Source organism: Hemicordylus capensis, chromosome 3 (genome assembly GCF_027244095.1).
Source record: "Hemicordylus capensis ecotype Gifberg chromosome 3, rHemCap1.1.pri, whole genome shotgun sequence".
Taxonomy (NCBI): domain Eukaryota; kingdom Metazoa; phylum Chordata; class Lepidosauria; order Squamata; family Cordylidae; genus Hemicordylus; species Hemicordylus capensis.
The window spans coordinates 113950322-113977171 of record NC_069659.1 but is presented as its reverse complement, the minus strand read 5'-3'; the positions used below and the strand labels follow the sequence as shown (position 1 = coordinate 113977171).

Sequence of the window (26850 nt, the reverse complement as noted above, 5' to 3'; positions counted from 1 at the left end):
TCTCTCACACCGGGAAAGTTGCGTGTCGGCCTGGCAGCGGTGCCGTTCACCGGCAAAGGGCGGGGCGTGGTGGTAGCAGTAGCAGCTGCCTGAAGGAGAGTCGCCGGCCTTTGCGGACATCATCACATCCCTGAAAGCAGCAGGGTCGGTTGCGAGCGACGCCCCGGCACTCCATGCGCAAGATGCTGCTGGCCGCGCTCTCCCGCCTGCTGCAGGGCCCGGCGGCCCAGAGACCGGTGAGCCCCTCCTCGGGAGGCCCTGGAGGTGAAGAGGGCTGCGGGGGGTCCCCAGGGAACCAGAAGGAGCCGCGGAAGTGACAGTTACTCCCCTCCGCGTCCCATAGAGAGGCAGGCTCTTGCCTGGGCGGGAGGGCACCTGTGGGGCTGCCCTCCCCCTAGCCCGGGAATGGCAAGCGCGCCCACCCAGCGGGTTAAGTTAAGCACGCGCGGGAGGCAGATTGAGGCCGCCTTTTCTCTTGCACAGGGCGGGGCGGGGGCCGTTTTAGATCCTGTTGCTGCAGACCAGGCGGGGAGCCTGGGGAGATGGGATTCCTCCGGGCCCTTCCCGGAGCCTGGCTGCTCTTGCCAGGTGCTCTAGCGCTGACAAGGGCACAGACGGGGTAGTTTCTAGGCCTGGGGCTTCCGCTGCATTTTGATATCGCGGCTTTTGCTTGGTTAGAGCCAGAGGCCCAGAGGTGTAGCTATAACTGAGCCAATGGGTTCAAAGAACTCCCGGCCCTGAACTCCTGAGCCCCCCCCCCCCCATCCACCCTTCCCTGTTTTCTTCATTATCTCCCTCCGAGGGGCTACTGGAGAGAGGCCCCCTCTCCCCTAGCTACACCTCTGCTTAGAGGAAACTCAAGCCCTTTGGGGACCAGCTCAATAAAGCTACATTGCAGAGACTGCCAGCATTGACTTCTGGGCAGCAGCCACCATAGTAGACAGGAGAGCTCCTTTGGAGGTTTGCATCCCCTTCCTCTATGGTAACATATTCCCTTTGCTAACTCCTTCTTCTGCCCACACAAGCCACTACTCTCTGGCCTGCCAAAGCAGACCCTCAAGCAACTCTTTGATGCAATGAGCATCCATCTCTGTCCACTTTACTTGTCCTTCACCTGGGCAGCAGTAGGTATAGAGCCAAGCACCACCATCTGGCAGGTGTGGGCTGGCAAGCAGAAGTGTCTGCTCCTTGTCACTGTGCCACCTGGCAGCAAAGAAGACAGGCAGGTGATCAAGGGGAGATGGCAGCAGCAGCTGCTTCAAGGAGCATTCACCTCACTCACCAGCATGCTCTGCTCTCTCAGCCTGGAGGGTGCAGAAATAGCTGCCTCCCATCATTGGTCATCTCTCCTCATTCAGCTGCCCTCTCTTTTGGTTGGCCATGCATACTGAAATCAGTATCATGCCCCAGGCAGATGAGTGTAGGTGGCTGCTTCTCATTGGTGCTGGCCCACTCATCCAGACTGGTGAAGTGAATGAGTGACCGTTACAAGGAGCAGCCATTGTTTCCTTTTGAGCACTTGCCTGTCTTCTTTCTCTAAGTAGTGTGGCAGTTGGAATTGGACCTGCTGGGACATACCTGGGCTAGGCTCAATCCCAACTACCCTGGTGTCCAAGTAAGCAAGAGAGTACAGGAAAGCAAAGTTGCACCACCCAGAAACTGAGCACAAAGGCATGAGTAGAGATTATCTACTCTTCCTCACAGCCCCCTTTGCTGCTCTCATGCTTGTGCAGACAAGTGACAAATGACAGTGTTGCAAAGAGAGCCATATATAGTGAGACACCCATCAAACTGAATACTTAAATGTACCTTATTGAAGAATTTTCACTGCACATGTTAGACAGATCCCACCATTATTTGCACACTATTTTTGTAGGCATTGTGGTTATGTAAGTTTACTTGTGTGCAGTGGTCCGTGCAAGTCTTCCCCAAGTGATTCCCAAATTCAGTCATATACATATAATTTACAGTTTGGTAAGCAAAATTGAAATAAATTTGCATCAAGCCCATGCGCCATAAAGCTAATGCATCTATAGACAAAACATTTTTCTTTAAAGTTAGTGGCACCATCACTGAAAACGATAATGCACGCAGAAGAAGTTTTCAAGATATGAAGATTACAGGTAGGGATGTGCACAAAACTGGATTTGCCAGTTCAACTCAAATCTGGATTCAAGCTGGCCCGGTTTTGGTCCGATTGAACCAGACCTAGTTTGAGTTTGAACCAAGCCAGTTCAACCAGCTTTGAGCTATACTGGTAAAGGAGAATCTGGTGAGGATTCTCCTTGACCAGTACAGGGGCAGGGCGAGGGGGGCTGTCTAAAGTATAGAGGGGTGGGAGGTGAGTAAATCTGTACTTATACGTAGAAGCCACAGCTGTGGGAGGGGGGCATCAGCAGCTCCCCCTGCCCCTGCTGGTCTCCCCTTGAGTAACCTGGGCTGCCAGTGGCCAGTTCAGGCCTTCTCAGGCCTGGTTCGGGCCTCTGTGCATGCACAGGGGCCATTTTAGTGCACGGCCATGCAGATTTACTCCTCTCCTGTCCCCTCTATACTCTGGACAGCCCCTCCCCCCGCCTGCAATGGTAAAGGGGAATCCTCAGTGGATCCCCCTTTACCAGTATAGCTTCAAGCTGGCTCGATTTGGCTCCAACTTGGACCAGCTGAGGCCGGTCCAGTTTGACTCCGAATCTGCCAAGCCAGATTGCACACCCCTAGTTACAGGAGAAAGGCCTGATTTTCTTGCTAGACTGCCTGTGACTGTTCAATTATGACACTGGCTTAAATGTTCTGAGCCTCCTAGAAGTTTACTGATAAATATGGATACTCTATGTTGCTGGGAATCCACAGAAAGAAAATTCTGGGATAGTCCCACAGAACTAGAATGAATGTGAAGAGTATACAAACAGTACTTTTGTCCTTAAAGCATGTCAGAAAAAAGGGATGACTTTGTGAATAACTCCCTAAAAAAAAACCCCCTACCAATACTGTTTCCTTATGTTAATATTAATACAGTTCAAAATCCTGTTCATCCATGTCTCTCATCTTAACCTGTCTCAGGAAAGGTTGTGGAGGACAGGATAGCTCAAGATTCAAAAAGAAAACTAATATATCTGGTTCTTTCCATATTTCAGGTTATATGACTATTTGTGGTATCATATATACTCTTTTTGTTCAACTTTGCATGTTCCAGTTTTTATCTCATGAATGAGATCTGTTCCACCCTAACAGCAGTAGTTCATTTCAGAATTATGATTGGACTTAGTGGGAGTATCATCATGAATCTTGCACACTAAGTCTTGAATCTTTTTGTTTTTTTTAACAAAAATACAAATATACACTTTTCTATGTCTGTAGGAGTTTCTCATTGCATTTTAAAGACACAGTGATTATGAACATTTGAAAGTACATTTTAAATATTGGCTATATTGTTTTGAAGATAGACTTTGGTCATTGACCAGTACATAGATACAAGAAGTTGTTCTAGTAAGAACTAATCAGCCTGCTTTCCTTTCACTGTCTCTACAACTGGATTAAATTTGGTTCAAATTGAGGTCCACAAGTTAGATCTCTTGTGCATCAAATGTTGATGTGCCCACCATCTTGGATCGGGGTAGATGACATTACAAACTGCACCATTGAGGTGTCACTCACTACAACTGTACCCAATTTGGTTCACATGGTTTAGACAGTCCACAAATTAGCTGGCTTGCAGCTCAAAGTTCATGTGACCGCCATCTTGGATTGGGGTGGATGACATCATCACAAATTACATCGTCGAGGTGTCCCTATGTGTCCCTACAGCTGTAGCAAATCTGGTTGAAATCAGTTAAGTGGTTTACAAGTTAGTCCACTTGCACCTCATAAGTTTCTGTGTCTGCCATCTTGAATTGGGTTAGATAACATCATCACAAACTATGCCATTGAGGTGTCCCTATGTGTCCCTACAGCTGCAGCAATTTTGGTTCAAATTAGTTTAGCAATTCACAAGTTAGCCCACTTGCACCTCAAAGGTTTACGTGTCCGCCATCTTGAATCGGTGTGGATGACATAACAAACTATGCCGTTGAGGTGTCCCTGTGTGTCACTCACTGCAACTGTGCCTAATTTGGTTTAGATTGGTTAGACAGTCCATAAATTAGCCCGCTTGTGCCTCAGATGTTCATGCGTCTGCAGTCTTGAATTGGAGTGGATGACATCATCACACACCACACCATTTGGGCATCCCTATGTGTCCTTACAGCTGTAGCAAATTTGATTCAAATCAGTTAGGAGGTTCAAAAGTTAGCCCACTTGCGCTTAAGTCCACACATTCGCCATCTTGGATCGGGGTGGATGACATCACAAATTACACCGTTAAGGTGTCCTTATGTGTACCTACAACTGTACCTGATTTGGTTCATATTGGTCCAGGCGTTACGAAGTTGCTGGGGTGGGTGGTGGGGACACACACAGACGGACACACACACACACACACACACACACACACACACACACACGAAGCTGGGTGATCTCATAAGCCTACTGGAAAGTAGATTAAAAACAATATTGTTTACTAATTTACAGCAATAGTAGATAGCAAATAATATTACCGTAATGCGCTATGTTGTATTGTATTGGTTTTGGAATGTATTGGAGAAGGTGGTGAATTTGCATGATAAAAACAGTTAAATATGCTCTCACCCTCTTTTTATTTCTGCTCCTATGCATACAAATAGCATGCAATCTGATTCTAGGCATGTTTACTTGGAATTAAGTCACTGTGAGTTCAGTGGGACTTACTCCCAAGAGTACATAGTATTGTGCCTTAATCACTATTCTTTAAGAATGGAGGTCATTTAAATGCAATTTTAGACAAGCCAGATAAATTAATTCCTTAGATTAGCCTCTTAAGGCAGACAAAACCACAGTTGGTTAGCTAATGGTCTGCGCCATAGATACTGTTCATTAAATGATTTTATCAGGTTCCTTGTGGCCTTACCAGATTTTAATCAAGGGTTGGAATAATCTTGTGCACAGTTTATTTCATAAGTAAAAGCAAACTGCAAGAGATATTTAATGTTTTAGGCTTCTGTGTAAAGCCCTGTCTGTTCCAGAGAATGTGTTTTGTAACCATAGCACCCTTAGGTAGCACTGATTATTATAGAGCCTGACTGCCTGTGACTCCTCGCAAGGAGGCTGGTGGCCCGTTTTCGCTGCCTGCTTGGCCATCCTCAGTGGCTCGTGATGGCTCCTCCTCCTCTTCAGTCTCCCTCTCTCCCTGCCAGCTCCCAGCAGCTGCTCGCAAACTCTTGCGAGAGCTGCCATGCACGGGATTAGCCACGGGTACGCTTTAGAGAATTATATATATAGACTATATGCAATACTCCAGATGTGGCCATATCATAGATTTGTATAAGGGGATTATTATATTAGCATTTTTATTTTCAATCCCCTTCCTAATGATCCCTAGCATGGAATTTGTGTCGCACACAGCTGCCATGCACTAAGATGACACTTTCAATGAGCTGTCCACCATGACCCCAAGATTTCTCTTCTGAAATACACTCAGACCACATCAGTGTATATGTGAAGTTGGGGTTTTGTTTTGTGTTTTTGCCTAATATGCCTCACTTTACCCTTGCTTACATCAAACCGCACTTGCTATTTTGTCGCCCACTCATCCAGTTTGGAGAGATTGTCTTGAGGATTTGACAACCCTAAATAGCTTAGTGTCATCTGCAAATTTGGCTGCTGCTTATCCCAACTTCTACATCATTTATGAACAAATTAAAGAGCACTGGTCCCAGTATGGATCTTGTGTGTGGGGGAGGAACCCCACTTCTTACTTCCCTCCATTGTGATAACTGTCCATTTATTCCTACCCTCTGTTTCCTCTCCTTCAACCAGTTACCAATCCACACATGAACCTGTCTCCTTATCTCATGACTAAGTTTACTCAAGAGCCTTTGGTGGGGAACTCTGTCAAAACTTTTTGGAAGTCCAACTATACTATGTCAATGGATTATATGCCTGTTGACACTGTCCATATGTCCATACGCTGTCAAAGAACACCAAAAGATTTTTGAGGCAAAACCTGCCCTTGCAGAAGCCACGCTGGTTCTCCTTCAGCAAGGCCTGTTCTTCTATATGTTTAACAGTTTTGTCCATAACTATGCTTTCCATCAGTGTAACCCAACACAGAAGCTAAGCTAACCAGCCTGTAGTTTCTTGGATCCCATTTTTGAAAATCGAAGTTCCATTAGCTATTTTCCAGTCCTCTGGTACAGAGCTTGATTGTATGGGAAAGTTACATGTTTTTGCTAAGAGATCAGCAATTTCACATTTGAGTTCCTTCAGAACTTTTGGGTGGATGCCATCACAATTTTTAATTTTTAGTTTTTCATGACAACTTAGAACATCGACTCTCATCACCTCAAATTGGCCCTGTTATTCAGCCTCCAAGCTTGAGAACCTGAGTTCCAGATTGGTACAGATCTGGTGTGGAAAGTGGCTAAGATGCAGCAGTTTAAAAACTGACCCTTAAACTCTGGAAAACAAGTGTTGGCTACTGGGCTGTTCATTGGGCGCTGCAATCCCAATGAATCTGCAGCATCCCCCTGGTGCTGTTTCCATCATAGCCATCACATTCCTGGTACGGGGAGGGTCTCTTTTGCAGGAAGCAGAGCCTATGGGGCTGAGAATTCACACAGAATTCACCATAAATTCTGAATTCAGCAGAATTCACATCTGGGAAGTGTACTTCCTCCCCACGCTATTTCCATGGCTACGGTGGAGTGGTGTATGAGCTTGGGAGGGAATGCCAGGAGGTGGTAATGAATTGTGGAAGAGATCTCGATCTAGGTTGAATGCTTCTGAGGAAGCACAAGCTGGTGGCATGGTAACAGGCGTCCTTACAAGCTAGATGATGCAGTGGGGGCAGGTTGATGAATCGACTTGTGAAGGCACATATGGCAGCAATGAGGTGGCAATTGTACTTATTGGGATACAAGGCAGAAGCGAGATGACTGGCGCTTTGTGGTGGCATTTAAGCTGCTGGCATATGGCCTTTGAACACAGGCTTGAGAGGTATACTGCATAAGAATGGGAAGACTCCACTTAACCAGCATGGGTAAGCTCTTCCCCTTAGTGTCTAATCAGACTTTCATTTTTAAAACATCTGGAAAGTCAGTAATCCAAAAACCTTTGGTTTGAGATGAGAGTTAAGATGCTTTACATTTTCACTCATGCTCTAAAAAGAATGGAGATTCCAAGTTAAGGTGCCCATCTTAACTTCTGTGCCATATAAGCTGCAAAGACTTTGTACAGTCTGGTATATGATGATGGCTTCAGAAATGAGGCTCCATACACCCATGCTTTGCTTTGGTCTTTTGTTTGAACATTGGGCTAGGGAGGGATGCATCCAGGCAGGCATTTAACAGGTACAGCTTCCCCAATCACTTCCTGGGGATGCCCCTGATGAATTTCCACCTGATGCATATCTGATCAAGGCAAAGTGGGTGCATGGAGCCTCATTTCTAAAGCCATTATATACTTGATTGCACAAAGTCTTTACAGCTTATATGGCACAGAAGTTAAGATGCGTACCTTAACTTGCAATTTTCATTCTTTTTGGAGCACAAGTGAAAATGTCTTAACTCTTATTTCAAATCGAAGGTTTTTGGATGACTGAATTAAGAAAAGCTGATGTGAATTGTTTAGTAACTGGGTACAGTAAATAAAAGAGCAAAAATAAACACGTTCATTAGCATATCTGGAGAGTACTCTTTACCAATTAATCTTATTCTTTGCTACTAAACGCTTATGGAAATGATGCTGAAAACCAAGGCAATTGCCCATTTAAAATTTGGATTCTTAATCTAATTAAGAAACTGGATCAATATATCTGTATTCCATTTGAAACTTGCTGGACTAGTGGACCAGTGATCAGCTTCTCAAACTATGGCGTGTTAAATAGTTTTCTTCTCCCCCCCCCCAACCCCCCGCACCCGCTCTTGTCAGTTTTGTAGTTCGAGAGAGCAGTTTTAGGGCAGAGGCAAGGAAGGGATTTTTCACTGTTTCCTCTTCTGCTACCCAACATGAGGGCTTTTCAGCCTCCTAAGGCGGGGCTGCTCAACTTTGGCCCTTCAGCTGCTTTTGGACTACAACTCCCATAATCCCCAGCCACAATGGCCAGTAGCCAGGGGTTATGGGAGCTGTAGGCCAACATATGCAGGAGGGCCAAACTTGAGAGGCCCTGCTCTAAGGCAGTGGTAGGCACTGTGTGGCACTCCAGGTGTTGTAGTAAATTGTGGCTGGGAGTGATGGGAGTTGTAGTTCAGCAGCATCTGGAGAGCTGCATGTTGCCTGCCCCTGCTCTAAGGGATAATTCACACTCAGCGACTTTTCTCCCTAAGAGGCATTTCTGTGTAGCAATAAGCATCTAACCTGTATGTAGATCGTCAGAAAAAGAGACTTGTTTAGATATAGGGAAGTATTGGAGAAGTATTGAAGAAGATCCTAGTGAGTCTAGGCCCAGGGCACTGTTCTCTGCCCTTTGCTGTCTCCCTCCTCCCCCACTCTTTTAAAGGAAACAAAAATGAAATTTTGTACAATAAGATTCACTTTTAAGTTTGACTTGTATAAAGAACAACAGAAAGTGCGGCCTGGCCTGACTAATTAAAATCCCTTGATTCATAATTTATTGATGAGAACTTCTTTTTCTTAGATTGGTATGATAGTAGCTGACATCCTTTTCTATTTTTGTTCCCTCTTAATTCTGCTACTCTAGGGAGCTGTTAGTGAGGTAAGGCTGTATCATTATTTTAACTGTGTGTTCTTTTCTCGCTTTAACTGTCAATATTTGACTTGATGTAAAAAGCTATATATGCCTTTCTTACTTGTTGATCTTATAACTTCATTTAGCCTTGCAAAAACCCAGTACTACATCAGTGCACAAGAATTTCATCTCTTTTAAATATAAATGTCCCCGCTCCCCCATGATGGGGGCAACCTTAGCTATGCCTGGTATGGAAGCCATAATAAAGGCTTTTAAAAATATGAATCCCAATAAACTTTCTTGTGGCTGGAGTATATCCCTTTCTGGCCAGCCTGTTAAAATGGATTCTGAGATGCACGTTCGCGTGAGTTTCTCTCTCGAATCTACAGGACAACTTTGAAAAACCAGAAGCAGTGGAAACTTCCTGATAAATGTAGTATCTCTCCCCCCACCCCCAATATTTCTTCCAGACATATGCTGTCATTTAATTGTGCCTCTGTAACTAAGTGCAAGATATTCCATTCCTTGCCTACCCTGCATGTACAGCACATGGCATGAGGATGACTGATAGTAATTGTTTGCATTTGTAGAATGTTTCAACATAGTCACAATAATTGCTGGGAGCTGTGATAATACACAGAATATGGCAGAGCTCCTTAAACGCTGTGTAGTGTTCAAAAAGGGGGAGATCTTATTCTAACATGTTCACCTCTACATCTTAATCAGTTTCTGTATCTCAGAACTTCTATGCCTGGAGTGCACCAATACTCTTACTGGCATGCTAAATATTCTGGTGGTATTCAAATATGCCTTCTGCTAATGGAAAGACACTTCTGCTTTCCAAAGTTGCCCTCTGATTTCTTCCATCTCCCCCTTGCTTTCAATCTGTTCTGGAGGGTCCTTCAACCCTCAGGCAGGTTCTGGGAGGCTGTAGCCGAGCACAGGCAGCAGGAGAGGGTTACTGTGTGAGCCGAACTCTGCTTGAATAGCATTGGATACTGTTCCTAATAAACAATGCTTACTGGATACTATAATATTCCTGTTATGAATGTTGCACCACTCTCTCTCATTGCACATTTACTTGCTCCTTTTTTCCTGTTGATCTTTTATCCCTTCTGCCCAGTTTCTTCCACTTCTACATACAGAATAATCCAAAAGTAATTACTGCGTTCTGCCTCCCCCCCCGCCAACAGTCACTAACAGATGCAAATCCCTGCACCTAAATATGCACGTAAAAGCTCAAAGTCAGTTTCGCTACCCTAATTGTCAGAACAAGCATATTCAGCTATTGTCAGAACAATCGTTCGTTTATTTATTGAGTTTGTATACCACCTAATATAGAAATCTCTAGGCAGTGCACAGAATTAAAACATAACATAAAATACAAAACATTTAAAATTCATAAAAAGATAAACGTCATAATAGATTTAAACACATTAAAATTTAAATAATTGGTTTCAGTTGAAGGCCTGGGAAAATAGGTACATCTTCAGAGTCCTCCTGGAACGATGCCATTTGTTGCAATTGCACTCACTGATATTGCAGTAAGCATGGTATCAGCACAGCACATAAATACAATGATGAAAGATTCAACAACTCCTGCTGTTCGCACAATCCACGTCAACGCAGGAACAGGATGACTCCTAATAATGTTCTGTAGGCAGGGCAAGTACACACCAATGAAAGTGCCCATATGTGGAGCCTCAATTTAATAGTTGAAGCATATTAAGAATTTTACTAATGCAAAGTAATTTTTTCACCCAGTCCCATTAAGTCATTGTTATTGGCTTGGTACTGTCTTTCTGCGATATCCCATGACCTTATATTGCATTTGTCCCTCTCAAATGTTCATGCTTTTTCACCATGGGCCCTCTGTACCTGCATTTTTAAAAGAAGCTCAAGGCTGCCACTTTCCCCTCTGGTAGTGTGTATATTACTGGTCTCTCTTCAGAAACTAGGATTGCCAGAGAATTTCAAAATGAAGACACACTGAAGCAATTATGTTTGAAATGAAAGACATCTGTTTTATGGAATTTGAGTTGAGACATGAGTCAGGAGGAGATTGCATGGTATTTGGGAATGGAATATGAAGTGGAGAGAAATCTTGGCAGGCAACTGACTTGGCTGTAGTGCTGCTTGCTTTCTCCAGTGATCTTTGCATCCTGACCAGTAGGCACATGTCTGTCATGTGGAGTTCTGCCCATGTGTGAATGTGATATGAGACCACAGAGCAAGACAGTTAAACATTCACTGGTAAAAAGTGAAGCTTACTCATGTTTATGGGAGGAGGGGATGTTTATAGTAAATGTAGCCCCTATTTGCTGGCTTACTGAACCTCCCTCCTAAATGTCTTGAGGATTAAATACATAAACGTACACCTTCTATGGCTTTAATAATGTGAAGACGTAATATAGGAAGGTGCTCAGTGTATAATTTCTAGGTGTATAGAATTACTGTTTGTGGAACACATTTTGGGCTTTGATAACTTTTCAATTGCACACTGAAATTGGAAACCTTTTCATCTTGGGGAAGTTAAACTTTAAAAAAAACCACTTTAATTTTAACTGTCATTCACACATCTTCCTCCTCTCCCCCCCCCCAAGGTTGCTCGTGTGGTCGTTGCCTCTCGTAATTATGCAGATTTTGCAAATGAAGCTACATTTGATATTAAGGTAAGTGGGTTGGTTGATTTATTTTGTAAAACTAATTTTGGAAACAAGCATCATGATGCATCTTAGCATATGCTGTTCACGTAGACTATTTACTAAAATACTGGCTCTGATCCAAAGGTGCCCTTCCTCTAGCAGAAAGCTAGGTACAGAAGGGCTGTTTCCAACCTAGTAGGAAAGTGCTGCATGAGAAAAAGTGACCCCAAATCCAGAAAAACCCTTCTGTTGTGCAAGCTTTTCTACAGGCTCTTAAGACCTTTTTATGGCCAGCTAGAGTTTGCTACAACCTGTACCTATTCACCATGTGTCTTTGTAGTGTAGCCCAGCCCGTGTTACATCGTGGTGCTGCACTGTAAAAGGTTTTCCCCCAAAACGAGCTCAAGGCTTCACAGAACAGCACACAGAACAGTACTCCTCCTGTTTATGATTCTTCAGAACCAAACCATTGTTTTAAACGAGTGAACCAAAGTCATCAGTATTTGAATCTGCTCAAATACCAAAAAGGAAATCAAAAACGTAGGCCCTTCCATTCCCACAGACAGTTGTTCTTGGAAATGAAGGTTTATTACCCATTATATTCTGGATGACATGGATTTTAACCATATGACCTTGGTGCAAATACAGTATACATGTTATTTGGCAGTTTGCATTTCTTAATATGGAAAAGATCCTTGGTATTTCTAAGCCAGTTTGCACACATGAACTTGGCTTGCTGTTTACTAAAACATTTTGTTTATCAAGTTTAAAATAGGATTGTTATAATCCAGTTTCAGATTATACACAAGTGCACATCTTGTATGTGGGCTACTGTAGTCTACATTATATTTGTATGTTCTAAACTCTGTCCATAATAATATCAGAGCTCTCCATGATCTGTTGGCCTTTCGTAAGGCATGTAAGACTGAAATGTTCCGCCGGGTGTTCGGTCGCTGAGATAGCTGGTCATAGAGTGATCTTGTTATTATGTCATGTGGAAGTTATGAGGCTATGTAAGATATATGTTTATGAAATTGTGTTGTTGTGTATGTTTGCTTGTAAGCTGCTCTGAGTCCTATGGGAGTAGGGCGACATATAAATCTAACTAACGAAATAAATAAATATTGGATGCACAGTAAAAAGTATTGTACTAGAGACTCTAGAACATAAATGCTGTGCTGGGTTGGATCAAAGGTCCTCCTGGTTTTCAGCCAGATGCTTGCAAGCCTTAAGGAGAACACGAAGGCAACACCCCTCCTCCACTCTTTGCTCCCCTGCGACTGGTATTCAGAGGCATGCAGCCTATGAACCCAGAGGCACCATTTAGCTATTGTGGCTAATAAGTCTGTCCTCTATGAATGTCATAATCCCTTTTTATTTCCATCTAAAACAATGGTATTGTTTCATCTCGTGGCAGCAATCTATATCAATCAATGTATGTGTTATGCAAATAAATACTACTTGTGTCTATCCTTTATTTACTGCCAGTTGGTTCCACTGTGCAACAATGAGTTGTTATGTTTTGAGAGAAAAATTCTCTATCCACTTGTTCCATAGCATGAATAATATTCTTTGTAGGCAAGGTGCTCCAATCCCAACTCAACACTGCACAAGTCCCTGCATTGAGTCTGACATGACCAAGGAGACTCTCCGTACTTACCAAATCCCCAAGGGAATTGGCAGCCAGTGAAACTGACCAGGTTGCCATGGAACTTTAAGGGCAACTACCAATTACATTGCTTTCACGTTCCAGTCTGGATTACGTAGATGCAATCAGTAGAAGACAGGAGAGATGACAGAAGCTGTATTGTATTTGCTAGGGAGCCACCATCCTTCTAAAGACTACTCTGCATCTTGTGTTTGGTTTTAAATGGTTTTAAATTCTTTTAAGTTTTTGTGTATGTTTTAAACTTGTTTTAACGTTATTGTTAACTGCCCGAGACGGAAGTTTGGGGCAGTGAACAAATCTAATAAATAGATAAATAAATAAATAAATAAATAAATAAATAAATAAAATAGTTACATTTTTTCCATACAAAGTCATCTTTGTATGAAAAAATCAGAAATGACTACTTGTCCTTCTTTTCTTCAGAAATCTGATCTCCATCGCTTGGAAGAGGGGCCGCCTGCCACAAGTGTGATGACTCGAGAGCAGGGTTTGCAATATTATAAGACTATGCAGACTATTCGGCGCATGGAGTTGAAAGCAGATCAGTTGTATAAGCAGAAGATTATTCGAGGCTTCTGTCATCTATATGATGGTCAGGTGGGTGACTTGGTAAAGAAACGTTGTACCCAAGGCTTGTGCTCCTTATCTTCTGCTTCATTTTAATGAAGACTTTTATAGGAAAGGATATTGCTCAAGAGTGTGTGTGTATCCTCTGCATCCATACAAAGACATCAAACCACTTTTAAAAGAAGAGAAAGAGGAGGTTTAGCAACTCCAGCATGACAACTGTATTTGATCCATGCTAGTATGTTTGGCAGCCACAAGCAATAATGGGAGGGTTTCTGAAAGTGAGTGTAGCTGTGCCAGTAGTCCTAGCTTTGCAAAGTTCCACCCATTTCTGCAAAAAGAAACCTGCAAGATCACCATGTGAGTTCAGCAGAGGTGTATCCAGGGAAAATAGCGCCTAGGGCAAGCACGGAAATTGCGCCCCTATCCAAACAGGGATGATGGGACTTGTAGTCAACAATATCTGGAAATCCTTGTTAAAAGGAACACTGTACCATCTAGACATTGTTGTTGATCAAAACCTGAAAACATGAGCCATCTCGGTTAAAGACTTAGAACAACAGTTATGCGAGGATTCCAAGTGTCATTTTCTCTGTCTCATCTCATTCTTTTTAAAAAACATGACTTTGTCCTAAAAATATGACACCTGCCCAAATAGCCACTAGCAAAATAGGGGGAAAAGAAGGTGGCGGGGGGGGGGGGGGGGAGCCTATAAACCGGTGAATGATTCCTGCCATCCTTTGTCTTGTGATGACTGTTGGCTCATGATGGCGTATATGTGCATTCACCACACTAGTGCTTACTTTGACACCAGGAGGGAGGAGGATACATTAGTTTGCCACACTAGACAGCGGAATTTGCAACAGGAGCAGACAGCCAAGTTCTGCCAGGGCCAAAACTAGCCCCTGCCAGACTAAGAAATTATTGTAATTTGCCCCTTCCAGTCATAAGCAGTGTGCTGTAGGAGTGTGCACAGTTCGGTCCGGCACAATTCAAAAGACCGCCGGACCGGTCTGGAGGTCCGGATGGGCGGGGGACTGTTGCTTTAAGCGGGGGGGTGGTAGTACTTAACCCTCCCCACCGCTCTTCCCCCTCTGGCACTGGTCATTTGCCCCCATCGTTGTTTGTAAAGCCTTCAAAGAAACGAGCGCCGGTGTGCATGTGCCCTGCGCGGCGCGCACGCTCATCTCTGACGCTGCCGCGTGCGCTGCATACGTCACGGCGCGTGCGCTGCAGCGTCAGTCGAGTGCATGCGCCGCGTAGGGCGCATGCGCACCGCTAGCGCTTGTCTCTTTGAAGGCTTTACAAACAATGACGGGGGCAGGGGCGGCAGAGGAACTCTGCCGCCCCAAGAAGATTTTTCAAATGACTAGTGCCGGAGGGGGAAGAGCAGCATACGTCACTTCTCAGTCTCCCCCACACCTCCCATATCAAAGCCCTATGGCAAGCAGATCCCTATATATGGGGGGGGGGGGGCGTGTAACCACAAACAGAAATTCCCATTCTACCTGGCAAAAGCTGTGCTGGATGGTCTGATTAGAGGGTCTTCTGCTGCAGAGAACTCTGCCTGCCTGCCTGCCTCCTTGCTTGCTTGGGGCCTGCCAAGTTCACGCTTCAGGGAGGCCTGCATAGAGGCCTCTCTGTAAGCCCCGCCCACCCGCCGATCACCAGAGAGGCGGGGAGAGAAGAGCTTTGCAGTTTGCAGGCTGATCCTAGGCAGGAGGGCAAGGCAAGTAGGACAGCAAGTGGCTGAGGGACCCTGGGGCCGGGCAGGTGGGCAATGGGGTGGGGGAGCAGGCACTGGCATGGCGCCCCCCCCAGTGGTGCCTAGGGCACGTGCCCTGGCTGCCCCCCGCCCCCCCAATTACGCCCATGAAGTTCAGCTATAGTTTATCTAGTGCTTTTTTGGCTTTCTCCTTCTACACTTCCACAGACTCCAGCTACTGGCAACAATTCCCTCCCACAAACCTTGCTAAATTAAGAGTAATGAGGTTTTCCATGTTCATAAATGAGGTTGGTGTTGTCACCTTAACAAAAAAAACAAAAAAAGTTATTGTAGTTTGTTCGTGCAGTGCACAAGAATATCCAGTCTACTGTTTTTGAGGCCCAGTTTCTCTTAACTGCTTCTGGGTTAATCTACCTGAGACAAGTTATTTGATCTGTCAGCTAAGATAGCATTCACTAGGCCTGTGCAGTTAGCATCTGTCAGAATCTCTGATATACTGCCCTCCAATGTGCCATGCAGAGGCTCCAGGCAGTAGTTGCTGTTTCTGGCATGGGGTGTGGCCTTCTACTGGAATCGGAAGGGTACTCAGGGGATGCTGGGATGGTGTGGATGGGATGCTGGAAAGACATGTGAGGATGCCTCGGAACTTATTCCTCCCTGCACTTTCAAGCGCTGGGAGAAAGTACAGTCCCCAGACTTCCCTGTGCACCTTCCTGGTCTTCCCTGCGCAGCTATTAGTCCTGGTACACTAAAGTGCCACTGCAGCCACCATGTGTGCATGCCGGAAACAGGAACTGGTGCCTGGCGCTGCACAGACCTAGCTTCGCCAAAGCAGGACAAAGTCTTCTTCACCAAAAGTCTTCCCTCAAAGGATTCCCTCAAAGGAACAATCTTGTTGATTGTTCTATCTCTTTTTCTGGAAACCAAGGGAGGTGTGTTGTTTTTGTATTTGGTTTATTGCAGGGGACCCTTCAGTCCTTAAAATGTACTAAATTTGTTTTGACTTCCTTTCTCACCCGTTATGTGTGTTCAGATATTTCAAACTGAAAGAGCTTCAGAGTAACACTTGCACACCCAATCCTAGCAGAAGGCATCTTCCTCTCTCCCTGCTGAAGCTACATGAACACCTCCCCCAACAAAAGCTGAGGCTCAGGGAACCGTTTGCAGGAGCATGGGATGTGGCCTGGGGGCTGCAGAGGGAATGCCTCTACTTGGGGCATCCTGATATTTCCTCCGTCCTTCTTTCGCTCCCCTGTGCCACATCTCACGCCATTGCCAAGTGTCCCCTGACCCTCAACTGCAACTTCTAAGGAGGCTTAGATGGAAAGCTTCAGTGGGGAGAGGGGCAGGGGAGGTGGCTTCTATTTCCACTTATGACACAAATACTATTCTGGATGGCATCCAGTCATCTGGTCCTATAAGGTTTCCAAGAGATTAAAATATCTGGAGGAGGCAAAGCTCTGTTGATGGCTTTCCATACGATGCTTACTACAGTGTAGTTCCAGATGAGGGAATATATGCAGATCTTTCATTGCCAGTTCTTAACTTTGGCATCATGTGATGTACTGGACCGGGTGCAAGGACCATTATTTTCCCTAGGTAGCCTATTTTTCTGTTTCATCAGTTCCCAAATGGTCGTGCAACTGAACGGATTGTTTAGAATTTGGGTAAAATGTTGTACTTGTGGACTGTGGCATCTTGTACCCTATCTTCAGGCTTATTTTCCTTACTTCAGGAAGCTTGCTGTGTTGGACTTGAGGCTGCCATAAATCAAACAGATCACTTGATCACTGCCTACCGGGCTCATGCCTTTACGTATACTCGTGGTGTTTCAGTCCGAGAAATCCTTGCTGAGCTCACAGGTTTGTATGAAATGAAATGTAAACATAGGAAGAAACATGACATAGCTTGTACTGTGGATATATGTAGGAGACTCTGATTCAAATATTTTCTCAGTGACAAAATTCCAGCTTAATTTACCAATCGGGAATTTGCTACACTTGTTTCCCACCATCTCGCCAAGGAGCAGAGGGCTGGTTCACATACAGTATGTACATTCAACATCAGTCTTTCTAAACTTGATTTTGGTTTAGTAATCATTAAAAGCACAGTTTTAAATGCCTTTCTGGCTGTGAAGCTAACATATCTTTTATTCAGTTGCAGCTGTATACCAGTTAGCATATTCCATTCTAAGCATACCTGTATGTTGCCAAAATGAGTTTTAAGGGGGGAAATTGTACCTTATTCTGGAATTTTAAAATCTGTCCAGTTTCTCATCAAGGGGGGGATGGTAGGCAAAGGAAGACACTTATCCTATTTAGTGGATGCTAGATCAGATTTTTAAAAGTCACTTTTAATCATTTCAGGTCGGAAAGGTGGATGTGCTAAAGGTAAAGGAGGCTCAATGCATATGTATGCTAAGAACTTCTATGGTGGTAATGGTATTGTTGGTGCTCAGGTGAGCTACATGAATAAAAATTATTTTGCTTGTGGGATAGGGTAGATTCAATTTTCAATCTAGATCATATTCTTAATATTCTAATACCACATTCTTAAAGTGTACTTAAGCCCCAGTGACTTAAGTGAGTTTAAGCATGCCCAGTTTGTGCTAGATATTCAGCTTTGGCCCTAGTATTTTTCCTTTTATAACTATAACTTAAACCTAAATTGGTAGTGACTTGTAAATTTCAGGCTTTATCTAGACAATGTCATTCTTGCTCTCAACATAGGTCTAAAAGAGCCTTGGTCACTCACTGAATGACCTTCACTAGAAGAAAGTCAAGGGGAGTGTGACTGGGTTGGTTGATGCTCCTGGTTTCAGCAGCTTTTGATACCATAGACATGTTATCTTCTTAGCCTAGACCAGTTTTGGTCAGTAGCCAGGGTCTTTGCTCCACTCACCCAAAGAACTGGAAGGCCCATGGAAACCCCATTACAAGTACTACATTGGGGAACAAGAAAATAAGTATCATAATAAGTAAACTTCAGCGGAGAATGATATCTACTTAAGCTAATGCTTTGAACATTATATGTTGGTGTGATGCTACTTTGAAATATATTTTCTTTGTTTTGAAAGCTCATAGCCTATTGAGTGAGGCTTGTGGCCTATCTAGAAGTTAAGCTGTGGCATAATCAGAATTAGGCAATTCTATACGTTGTTTGGAACCTTTGAATTAAGTAGAAACCATGTATGTTAAGGGAAGACGAAAACCAGAGGGAGAATGTGTGACGCTGACTGACCACCTCCGCAATGTCCCTGGGGCTGGCTTTCATGTGTGCAGTGGGTGGAAACACTGACATTGCCTTGGCCATTGTTTAAATGAATTGGTCTCCACCTAAACGTTTTGCTGCAATTGGGCTATATTGCATTTAGTCTTCATAATCTGCATAGTGCTTTTATGATCATAGTTAATTATTACTGCTATATGCTTGTTACTGTATTTTCTGAAAATGACCAGTAACTAGCTTTGCATGTTTAAATTAATGGTAGGTTCCTTTGGGAGCTGGTATTGCTTTGGCATGCAAGTACTTTGGCAAAGATGAGATCTGTGTGACGTTATATGGTGATGGCGCTGCCAATCAGGTAAGCTTCAAGGTTTACTCTAGGCAGTTAGAAGTATACATAAATAGAATATTCGTCATAATATGCTTTCATGTATGGAGAATGTTTCTGAGCCTGGATAGTGACAGTGCAGTGTTTCAGTTTGGCCTGTCAATATGCCCAGTTTCTTATCTAAGTATGAATTCATGTAAATGTGATAGAGAGCTGATTCATGTGGGTGCCACTCCCCTGTGTCTTATTTCATCTGGATATAAGGATTTTATATAGTGTTTGGAAGCAAGAGTTTTGTGGGTGGAGCTAATTATGTAGTTCCTTCCCACCTGGATGTCGCTGTGACCCACCCTCCTAGTCAGGAGGGAGGATGACAATCTGGTGAGAAGGAACCATGTAGCTCAGTTTGGGTATGGGTTTTAAACCAGAGTAGCACAGGAAGAAGCTTCATAGAAACAATTCTCATGCCATGGTTGTAATGTGTAAATTGGTCATCAGCCTCCTAGAATGCACAGCCGGGAATTACTTTTTTTTTTTTTTAAGAACATATGTGGATTTTATCATGCTCAATCCAGGCAATGAAATGCAAGCAGTTGGACCACACCCCATCTCTCCCACACCCACTGCAGTTTACATGATAGTGCCAGTAGCTTCAGTGCCATGATTGAGCATGATAAAGTCCCCATATGTTTTCTAAATAAAGTAAGGGCATCTATATACACTCTCCCATGGGAGAGCAAGAAGAGAGGGGGTGTATATAGACGCCCTGTGGATCTAGGGAGAGCGTCGGCCTTGGGAAAAGATGGCTGGGAGCAAGTATGTACACATGCACTCGTATTTTGGAATGAAAAGGAGCAGTTTGTTTTACCCACATCTTACATTAGTTGCAAACATGAAGACATTCCTGTGCAAAGAGGCACCTTTTAACGTGGTGATTCTCTTTATTTAGTATGGGGAGAGCAACTGGCCCTATCCACCCCCAGCACAGTACCTCCAGTGACTGTTGCTGTTGTCTGTCTTGTGTTTCTTTTTAGATTGTGAGCCCTTTGGGGACAGGGATCCATCTCTTTTTTGTTTTGTTTTGTTATTTCTCTGTATAAACCGCCCTGAGCCATTTTTGGAAGGGTGGTATAGAAATCAAATTAATCATCATCATCATCCCAGTGGTAATTGGTGCCCTGGGTGCAGTTCCAAAAGACAATGAAGAGCACCTCAACACCATAGGGGCCACAGAAATCACCATCAGCCAATTACAAAAAGCAGCTTTACTGGGAACAGCCTATATACTGTGAAGATATCTATAACAACAACAACATTGACAATAAAATTCAGCCATTCTACGTCCTTGGGAAGGACTCGATGTCTGGATAAAACAAATCAGTCAGTAACACCTGTCTGTGTAAACAAGAGAATAATAAAATAAGTAAAGTTAAAGTGTGCCATTGAGTCAGCAACCACATAGGCCTGTGGTTGTCTTTGGTAGAATACAAAAGGGGTTTATTATTACCATCTCTCGTGCAGTATTAGATGATGCCTTTCAGCATCTTCCTAAATCACTGCTGCCCAATATAAGTGTTTCCAATAGACTGGGAAACATACCAGTGGGGATTCGAACTGGCAACCTCTGGCTTGTTAGTCAAATCATTTCCCCGCTGTGCCATTAGGCGGCCATGTTTATCAAGTAGACTGTTTTAATTGGGATCTAGTTAGTGCCACATCTTTTGAATTAGTAATGGATAACATTTGGTCACTGCTGATCTACTAATCTATGTAGTGTGTGGTTTTTTTTTTTAAGGTGGCTGAGAAAACCCTGAAGCACTCAAAATCATTGTGAACCGCCCAGAGACGCAGGTTGGGGTGGTATACAAGTGTGATAGATAGATAGAATATTTGTGTCTTAGAGCAAAATCTTCTATACATGGTGGTAACTGTTTTTATGAAAGCTGTGAACTATACAGTGAGGCTATTCCCACAATCCCTGGAAAGCGGGCTAAGGGAACTTGGCCCACTTTCCAGGGATCATGGGAACCACTGGGCTTGCAGGCAAGCCCGGTGCTCCCAAGGCGGCTAGCCCACCGAATTCCCCCTCCCCTTAAATGAGGTTAACGGAGCGAGCGTGCCATTAACCTGATTTTTTTGCTCATGTGTTGCTGTGGCGACACACGAGTAAACCCCTGGCCAGGAGGCTGCAAACAACCTTCCAGCTCGGGGGTCTTTCCAGGATGCCCCATGTACTCACACGGGGCATCCTGGAACTTCTGGGGGCCGTGTGGCCCCTGATTCCCCGCTGGCTCCATGACGGAGCCAACAGCCGTGTGGGTGGTTGATCCGGCCGCCCAGGGCTGCCCTTTGATCGTCTGTGGGGAGAGCAGGGAGAGCTCTCCCCGCCGACCCAGAAGAAGCTCTTCTTACCGATCGTGAGAAGAGCTTCCGTGTGTTTCTTTTCCATGAAGCGGCTAAATTTTGTGTTATGACAATGCTGAAATCAGCTAGACCATTTGCCAAGCGAAGCAATACACATAGTAGTATTTAAAGAGAGTGAGAGTGAGAGTGAGAGTGAGAGTGAGAGTGAGAGTGAGAGAGAGAGAGAGAGAGAGAGTGTGTGTGTGTGTTTGTGTGTGTGTGTGTGTGTGTGTGTGTGTGTGTGTGTGTGTAATGCAAGATAGAGAGAAATGAAGAGGGAACTACAAATGTACTGAACCTTTTTATTCTTCTCTTAGGGGCAAATATTTGAAACGTTTAACATGGCAGCACTGTGGAAGCTGCCATGCATTTTTATCTGTGAGAACAACAGATATGGAATGGGTACTTCCGTAGAGAGAGCTGCAGCCAGTACAGACTACTATAAAAGGGGAGACTTTATTCCAGGGCTTAGGGTAAGAATAACTTTAACATTGTCCCTCTTAAAGTAGAATTCAGAGGCAATTCATTGAAATCTTAACTCCCCCCCTCCCCTGCCCCCTCTTCCCCTTCTGTGACCATAGGTTGATGGCATGGATGTTCTTGCTGTAAGGGAAGCATCAAAATTTGCTGCTGACCATTGCAGATCAGGAAAAGTAAGTTTTAGTTTGGTTGCTCTTGATATTTGCTGGGTTTCTCTTGCATAACAAACTGAATAAATTTAGGTAGAGCTTTGGAGTTATCTGCATATTCATCTCTACCCAAAGCACAAGGTTTTCTACTCTTCATTTATCTTGTGAATCCCAAAGCAGTTTCCAGTATGTGATGTCCATAGGGCTAATAGTTTAACAGACCAAGAAAGTTACCCTCTGCCTTTCTGGTGTGCTCTTCTGCAGGATAGTCCTCCCTGCATGCCTGGATTTGTGTGTGTGTGTGTGTGTGTGCATGCACGTGAGCGTGAGCATTCACTGTGCCATCACCAGTTGTCCAGTTTATGTGGTAAGCCACTGCACATGAATGGTTCACCATGTGGTAGCCAAAATATGTCAGCACAGCAAGAATGCACATAGTGCTTGCAATTATAACTCTTAATCTGGCAGGGAGAGCTCCTATCCTACTTCAGGCACAATGAAGGGAAGGTACAATGGGAAGTTGGGGGTGGGTGTGTAGCAGGGTTAGTCACAAACACAAATTTTGGCTGGCTGCTCAAGCCAGGACCTGCCAAAAGCAGGTAATAAGTTAAACAGCAGCTTTAGTCTGGACACTGCCCACTGTTTGAAGTGGTTTTTAGACCATCTTGTGACTGAGTCCCATTGAAATTTAATGCATCATTAGTAATGACTGACTTTTTTCATTGATTTTAATGTTGCTTAGTCATGACTAACTACTTCTAGCCAGTAGTCCTAAAATGCTCAAAAACACTTATCTGTTAGTTGACATTGCCTATTGTATAATCAATATATTGTCAGTGTGCTCAGAGCTATGATAGCCTCTGCAATTGAATTTTATAGGGTCCTATTGTGATGGAATTGCAGACATATCGTTATCATGGACACAGTATGAGTGACCCTGGAGTCAGGTACACTTTCTCTCTCTGCATTCCAAATAATCTTTTTGGGGGAAATTAAAACTAGTTTCTCTTTCCTCCTAATGCATGATGTATATGAAAAACAGCTGAATGTTAGAATGTCCCTGTTTTTCATATCTGAACCTCCTACATTTTCTCTCACGAGAAACAGACAATTTTACTTGTCCTACCTCTCTGATATAGGCTGTATAAGTTTTACTGGGGAAAGCAGGGTAACTTTAATAGTGAAAAGGGAAGTTTTTTCTGCTCATGAGCTGTGAGCCAGAACATGACTAACACCTCCCCTTCCACTTCGTGTGTTAAATTAAAAGATGACACCTTAAAACTATAAAAGCACACTATAAAGCCACGCAAGTAATATTCATCTGGAGCAGCCAGTTAAATTATTGCATGGTGATTTCAAAATGACATGGTCTTAAACCTGTGGCCTTCCTCTTTCACCATCAGTCTCTGTGTGGGATGGAGGATAAGAGCAGCTGGTAATTCTGGTTTGCACTTGCATTAGATGTGACAGGATCCAATCATTCTTGGTGCAGAGGAGACTTGGAATTCTGTGCTGCCCATAGAGGCATGCCCAGAACAGTGACTTGGGCAGAAATACAGGGAGTGTGTTCTCCTTTTGAGGGTTGGTAGCACTTACTTGTTACACCCCCAAACATTTAGAGTGAAAATTAAAGTATGCCTTCAATTTTAATTCAGAAAACGTGTGCTGAAGCTACTGAAAATATGAGAAAAATGCCTCTAATTCATTACTTGCCGTCAGCCCATATACTCTTCCCCTTGTTGGTTTTTTTTCTTTCTTTTCCTTCTTCAGTAGAGAAAGAAACAGAGGGCCAGTCAGGATACTAAATAAATGCTTAGGAGATTACAGTAGCTCCTGGATGCTCTCCTCTTTAACCAGGACATGTTGTGCAGTATAAAGCAGGCAGTTCTGAGCCACATGCAGGCTCCTAAGGAACCGCTGATGGTCTTGCACTTTTTGTGCAAGAGCAGAAATCCTTGTTTCCAATCCAGGAAACAAGTGCTTTTGATGTGTGGGCACGCTACTTCAAATATTTGCAGTGGTTCCATAGGAGCCCACAGCAACACAGGCAGCTCAGAAGTTGAACCGCTTGTGTTACACTGCAGAACGTGTTGGCCATTGTTGCTCAGACATGCCTGGATTATGCAGGACTGCTGTTGATGGAGGAACATCTGCCTTCCCAGGAAACAAATAGTTCAGAAGTCTGCTATGTTGTATATTGTTGACTTGGCTTTTTTGCAGTTACCGTACAAGGGAAGAAATTCAAGAAGTGAGAAGCAAAAGTGATCCCATTACCCTTCTGAAGGATAGAATGGTGAACAACAACTTAGCTAGTGTGGAAGAGTTAAAGGTAACAGGCCTATGCTTCCAAGTTCAATTTTGCAAAAAACAGCTAAATCACTAGGAAATATAATTAAAGGAATTCTAGTTCAGGGTATTTGATATATTTTAAATTGGTCATTTATCCTATAACAAAACCTATCAGTGTTCTCTTTAGTTTTTTCCATCTGTGTGCGGAATGAGTTTTGTTCTGGGTGGCAGTATGAGGGCAGTGTGTATGCACATATATTCAGAGTGGGGCATTCTTCATTCAATCTGAGTAGGATATAAAAATAACAGAGGAGACATTAAAAAAAACTTGTGTGCTCACGCACGCCTTAGAGAGAACACTGTTAGCAGTGTACTATCCGGCATCTTCCTCTGGGACCTGTATTGTCAGTGAAATCTTGCCAGGTTGGGTTGGAAAAAACTTTAAAGGAAACCAAACACCATCAGAATGGCATCACATCATACATGCCACCTGCTGATGAAGCAGGGCTAGCAGCTATTGATTGGAGGCTCCCTTACTTTGCTCCCTTTACTTATTAGCTTTAATGCTAATATTGTATTGTCAGGGCCATGGGAGTCTAGAGATTTCTTTGTTTGTATGTGATTGCTTGTGCATGTCCCTCTGGTATGATCTGACCTATACTGGTTCAGCTGACCCTCTACTACCCACTGTGATCTATAGGCTGTGGGAACATGCTTATATAGAAAACTGTACATTAGTTAAAATGTAGTGGTAATTCCTGGATACAGTGGCTTGCATCCTGACTAATGAAGTGCTTGTGTGACCAGCAAAGTTGTGCCAGTGCAAAAACACCACATAGTTGCATTAAAGACAAGAGATTTGTGTTACCGCACAAAAGTTTCCTTTAACACACATGAGATGTGTCACAGACTTTGAAAGTAGCTAGCACAATATTCTTCCACAAGCACTTTATTATGTCAGCCAGTCAGTTAAACAAATAATACATGAAGTGTTTCCCTGTGCAAGTTCTCTACATACATGTGAAAACGAATAACTTATGGTCATTCTAAATCGGGATTGCATGTTGGGAAGGACAGAGTTTCAAGTTAGACTGACTTCTGAAATGTAATAGCAGTTCGCTTTAAGTTCTTGATTCTACAGTAGCATTCAGTTGTCTGCTTCCAAACTCTGTACTACAAGATAAGTGACAAATTGATTTGGGGAATGTAATATAATATCTGATTGTTTATAGATGCTGTAGTAGTAGTAGTAGTACCAGTAGTAGTAATTTTGGATTTAGAGAGGAGAGGAATATGTTTGTTTCCATTCACAATTTCCTGCCCACCCCACTCTCATTCAGGAGATCGATGTGGAAGTAAGGAAGGAGATTGAAGATGCAGCACAGTTTGCCACAACTGATCCAGAACCACCTCTGGAAGAGCTAGGCAATAATATCTATTATAATGAGCCACCCTTTGAGGTACGTGGCCCAAATCAGTGGATTAGGTACAAATCTGTTGGCTGAATTGAGAATTTTAACACCAGCAGCCAGCTAACTGATGGATTTGGTTTTTGGGGTTTTTAAAAAAAAAAATATATATATATATAGGGGTCTAATTCTTGTATCTTGTCTAAGAAAAGAGAAAAAGACTTGTTCATATAGGTGGAAAATTTGTTTGGCAGCGAATGTGACACTGTATTCTGAAAGCTACTCAAATAACTGAATTAAGCAATGTTTCTGTATACTTAGTAATGATCTTGGATTGTTGTATTTATCAAAGTTAATCAATTAAAAATCCCATTATGTACAGTTGAATAATTGGCACATTAAAAGTTTCCTAAGCAGTGTTATCCCATGTACTTTTTTGTACATCATACTTTCTCTCTCCACTCCTGCCATTCCCTAAGGAAAACAACTTTTTTCAGTGCATTATTTTTAACTTTAATCTTTTAGTACATACAAAGTTGTGCAAGGATACTAAATGATTTAAAGTACTCTGAGCCTTATATACCTTATTTTCACTTTTCATAAATATACACACAGTAATGGTTTATATGTAATAGTTTATTGATTGGAAGGTAGAGAGTTGTGCAAACAATGTTTAAAAAGCAGCTATTAGCCTAAAGTTGCACCATGTATTTATTATACATGAGTGGTTAAAGTTCATATGTTAAATAGGCTTCTTTTCGATGCATCTATATCAAAAGCAAGTTGTTCTCCAGCTAGTGTACAATTTACACATGGTTTTTAAACAGCTGTATATTCCAGCATGTCTTAATAGTAGAAAATGGCTAACTGCCAAAAGAACAATAATAAAACATGCTATTACAACTGTGTGGTCCTCCTCTTTAATAATATTTCCAAAGATAAAACCTATTTTATGTCTTTGTGCAAAACTTGTAGGACCAGTATACACAGGCTGTACAAAATAATAACTTAATTAGCTGGAATGTGTACTTTTTTCATAACCCATGGTAGAAATGTGATGGCGTGCTAACCTTCCATTTCCAAGAGTTTATTATTCCGTTTTCTGTGTTGTGATATTGCATTCCAAATTCTGCAGAGAAGACCACCACTGTATAGAGAGGGGGTGGGGTGGGGGAGGGAGAGAGTATTTTAAAAGCAAACAGTCC

At 43.2% G+C, this 26850-nt stretch overlaps 2 protein-coding genes across 10 annotated transcripts in view; one reads left to right on the top strand and one right to left on the bottom strand.

Moving 5' to 3' along the window:
• The first annotated feature begins 38 nt into the window (after nucleotides 1-38).
• PDHA1 (pyruvate dehydrogenase E1 subunit alpha 1) lies at nucleotides 39-26067 on the top strand. 2 transcript variants are annotated; one of them, XM_053312998.1, is made up of 12 exons: nucleotides 39-236; nucleotides 8768-8782; nucleotides 11359-11427; nucleotides 13493-13666; nucleotides 17098-17224; nucleotides 17729-17820; nucleotides 18853-18945; nucleotides 21636-21791; nucleotides 21900-21971; nucleotides 22827-22894; nucleotides 24168-24276; nucleotides 25577-26067. In XM_053312998.1, exons 1-12 carry the CDS (start codon nucleotides 174-176, stop codon nucleotides 25739-25741), a joined length of 1203 nt encoding a protein of 400 aa, XP_053168973.1. In that variant the 5' UTR covers nucleotides 39-173; the 3' UTR covers nucleotides 25742-26067. The 2 variants fall into 2 exon arrangements, with proteins under 2 accessions (XP_053168973.1, XP_053168974.1); XM_053312999.1 differs by lacking the exon at nucleotides 8768-8782.
• MAP3K15 (mitogen-activated protein kinase kinase kinase 15) overlaps nucleotides 25803-26850 on the bottom strand; it is a 146986-nt gene continuing 145938 nt past the window's right edge. For all 8 annotated transcript variants that reach the window (XM_053312981.1, XM_053312982.1, XM_053312979.1 and 5 more), the window contains one exon: nucleotides 25803-26792. In XM_053312981.1, the coding sequence (XP_053168956.1) occupies nucleotides 26711-26792 (82 nt within the window). In that variant the 3' untranslated portion in view covers nucleotides 25803-26710. The remainder of the gene's footprint in view (nucleotides 26793-26850) is intronic.

Coding starts and splice junctions, on each gene's coding strand:
- PDHA1 (XM_053312998.1), top strand. CDS start 174: ATGCGCAAGATGCTGCTGGCCGCGCTCTCCCGCCTGCTGCAGGGCCCG. Junction 13,667..17,097: donor GTCATCTATATGATGGTCAG/GTGGGTGACTTG, acceptor TCCTTACTTCAG/GAAGCTTGCTGTGTTGGACT. Junction 21,972..22,826: donor ACCATTGCAGATCAGGAAAA/GTAAGTTTTAGT, acceptor TGAATTTTATAG/GGTCCTATTGTGATGGAATT.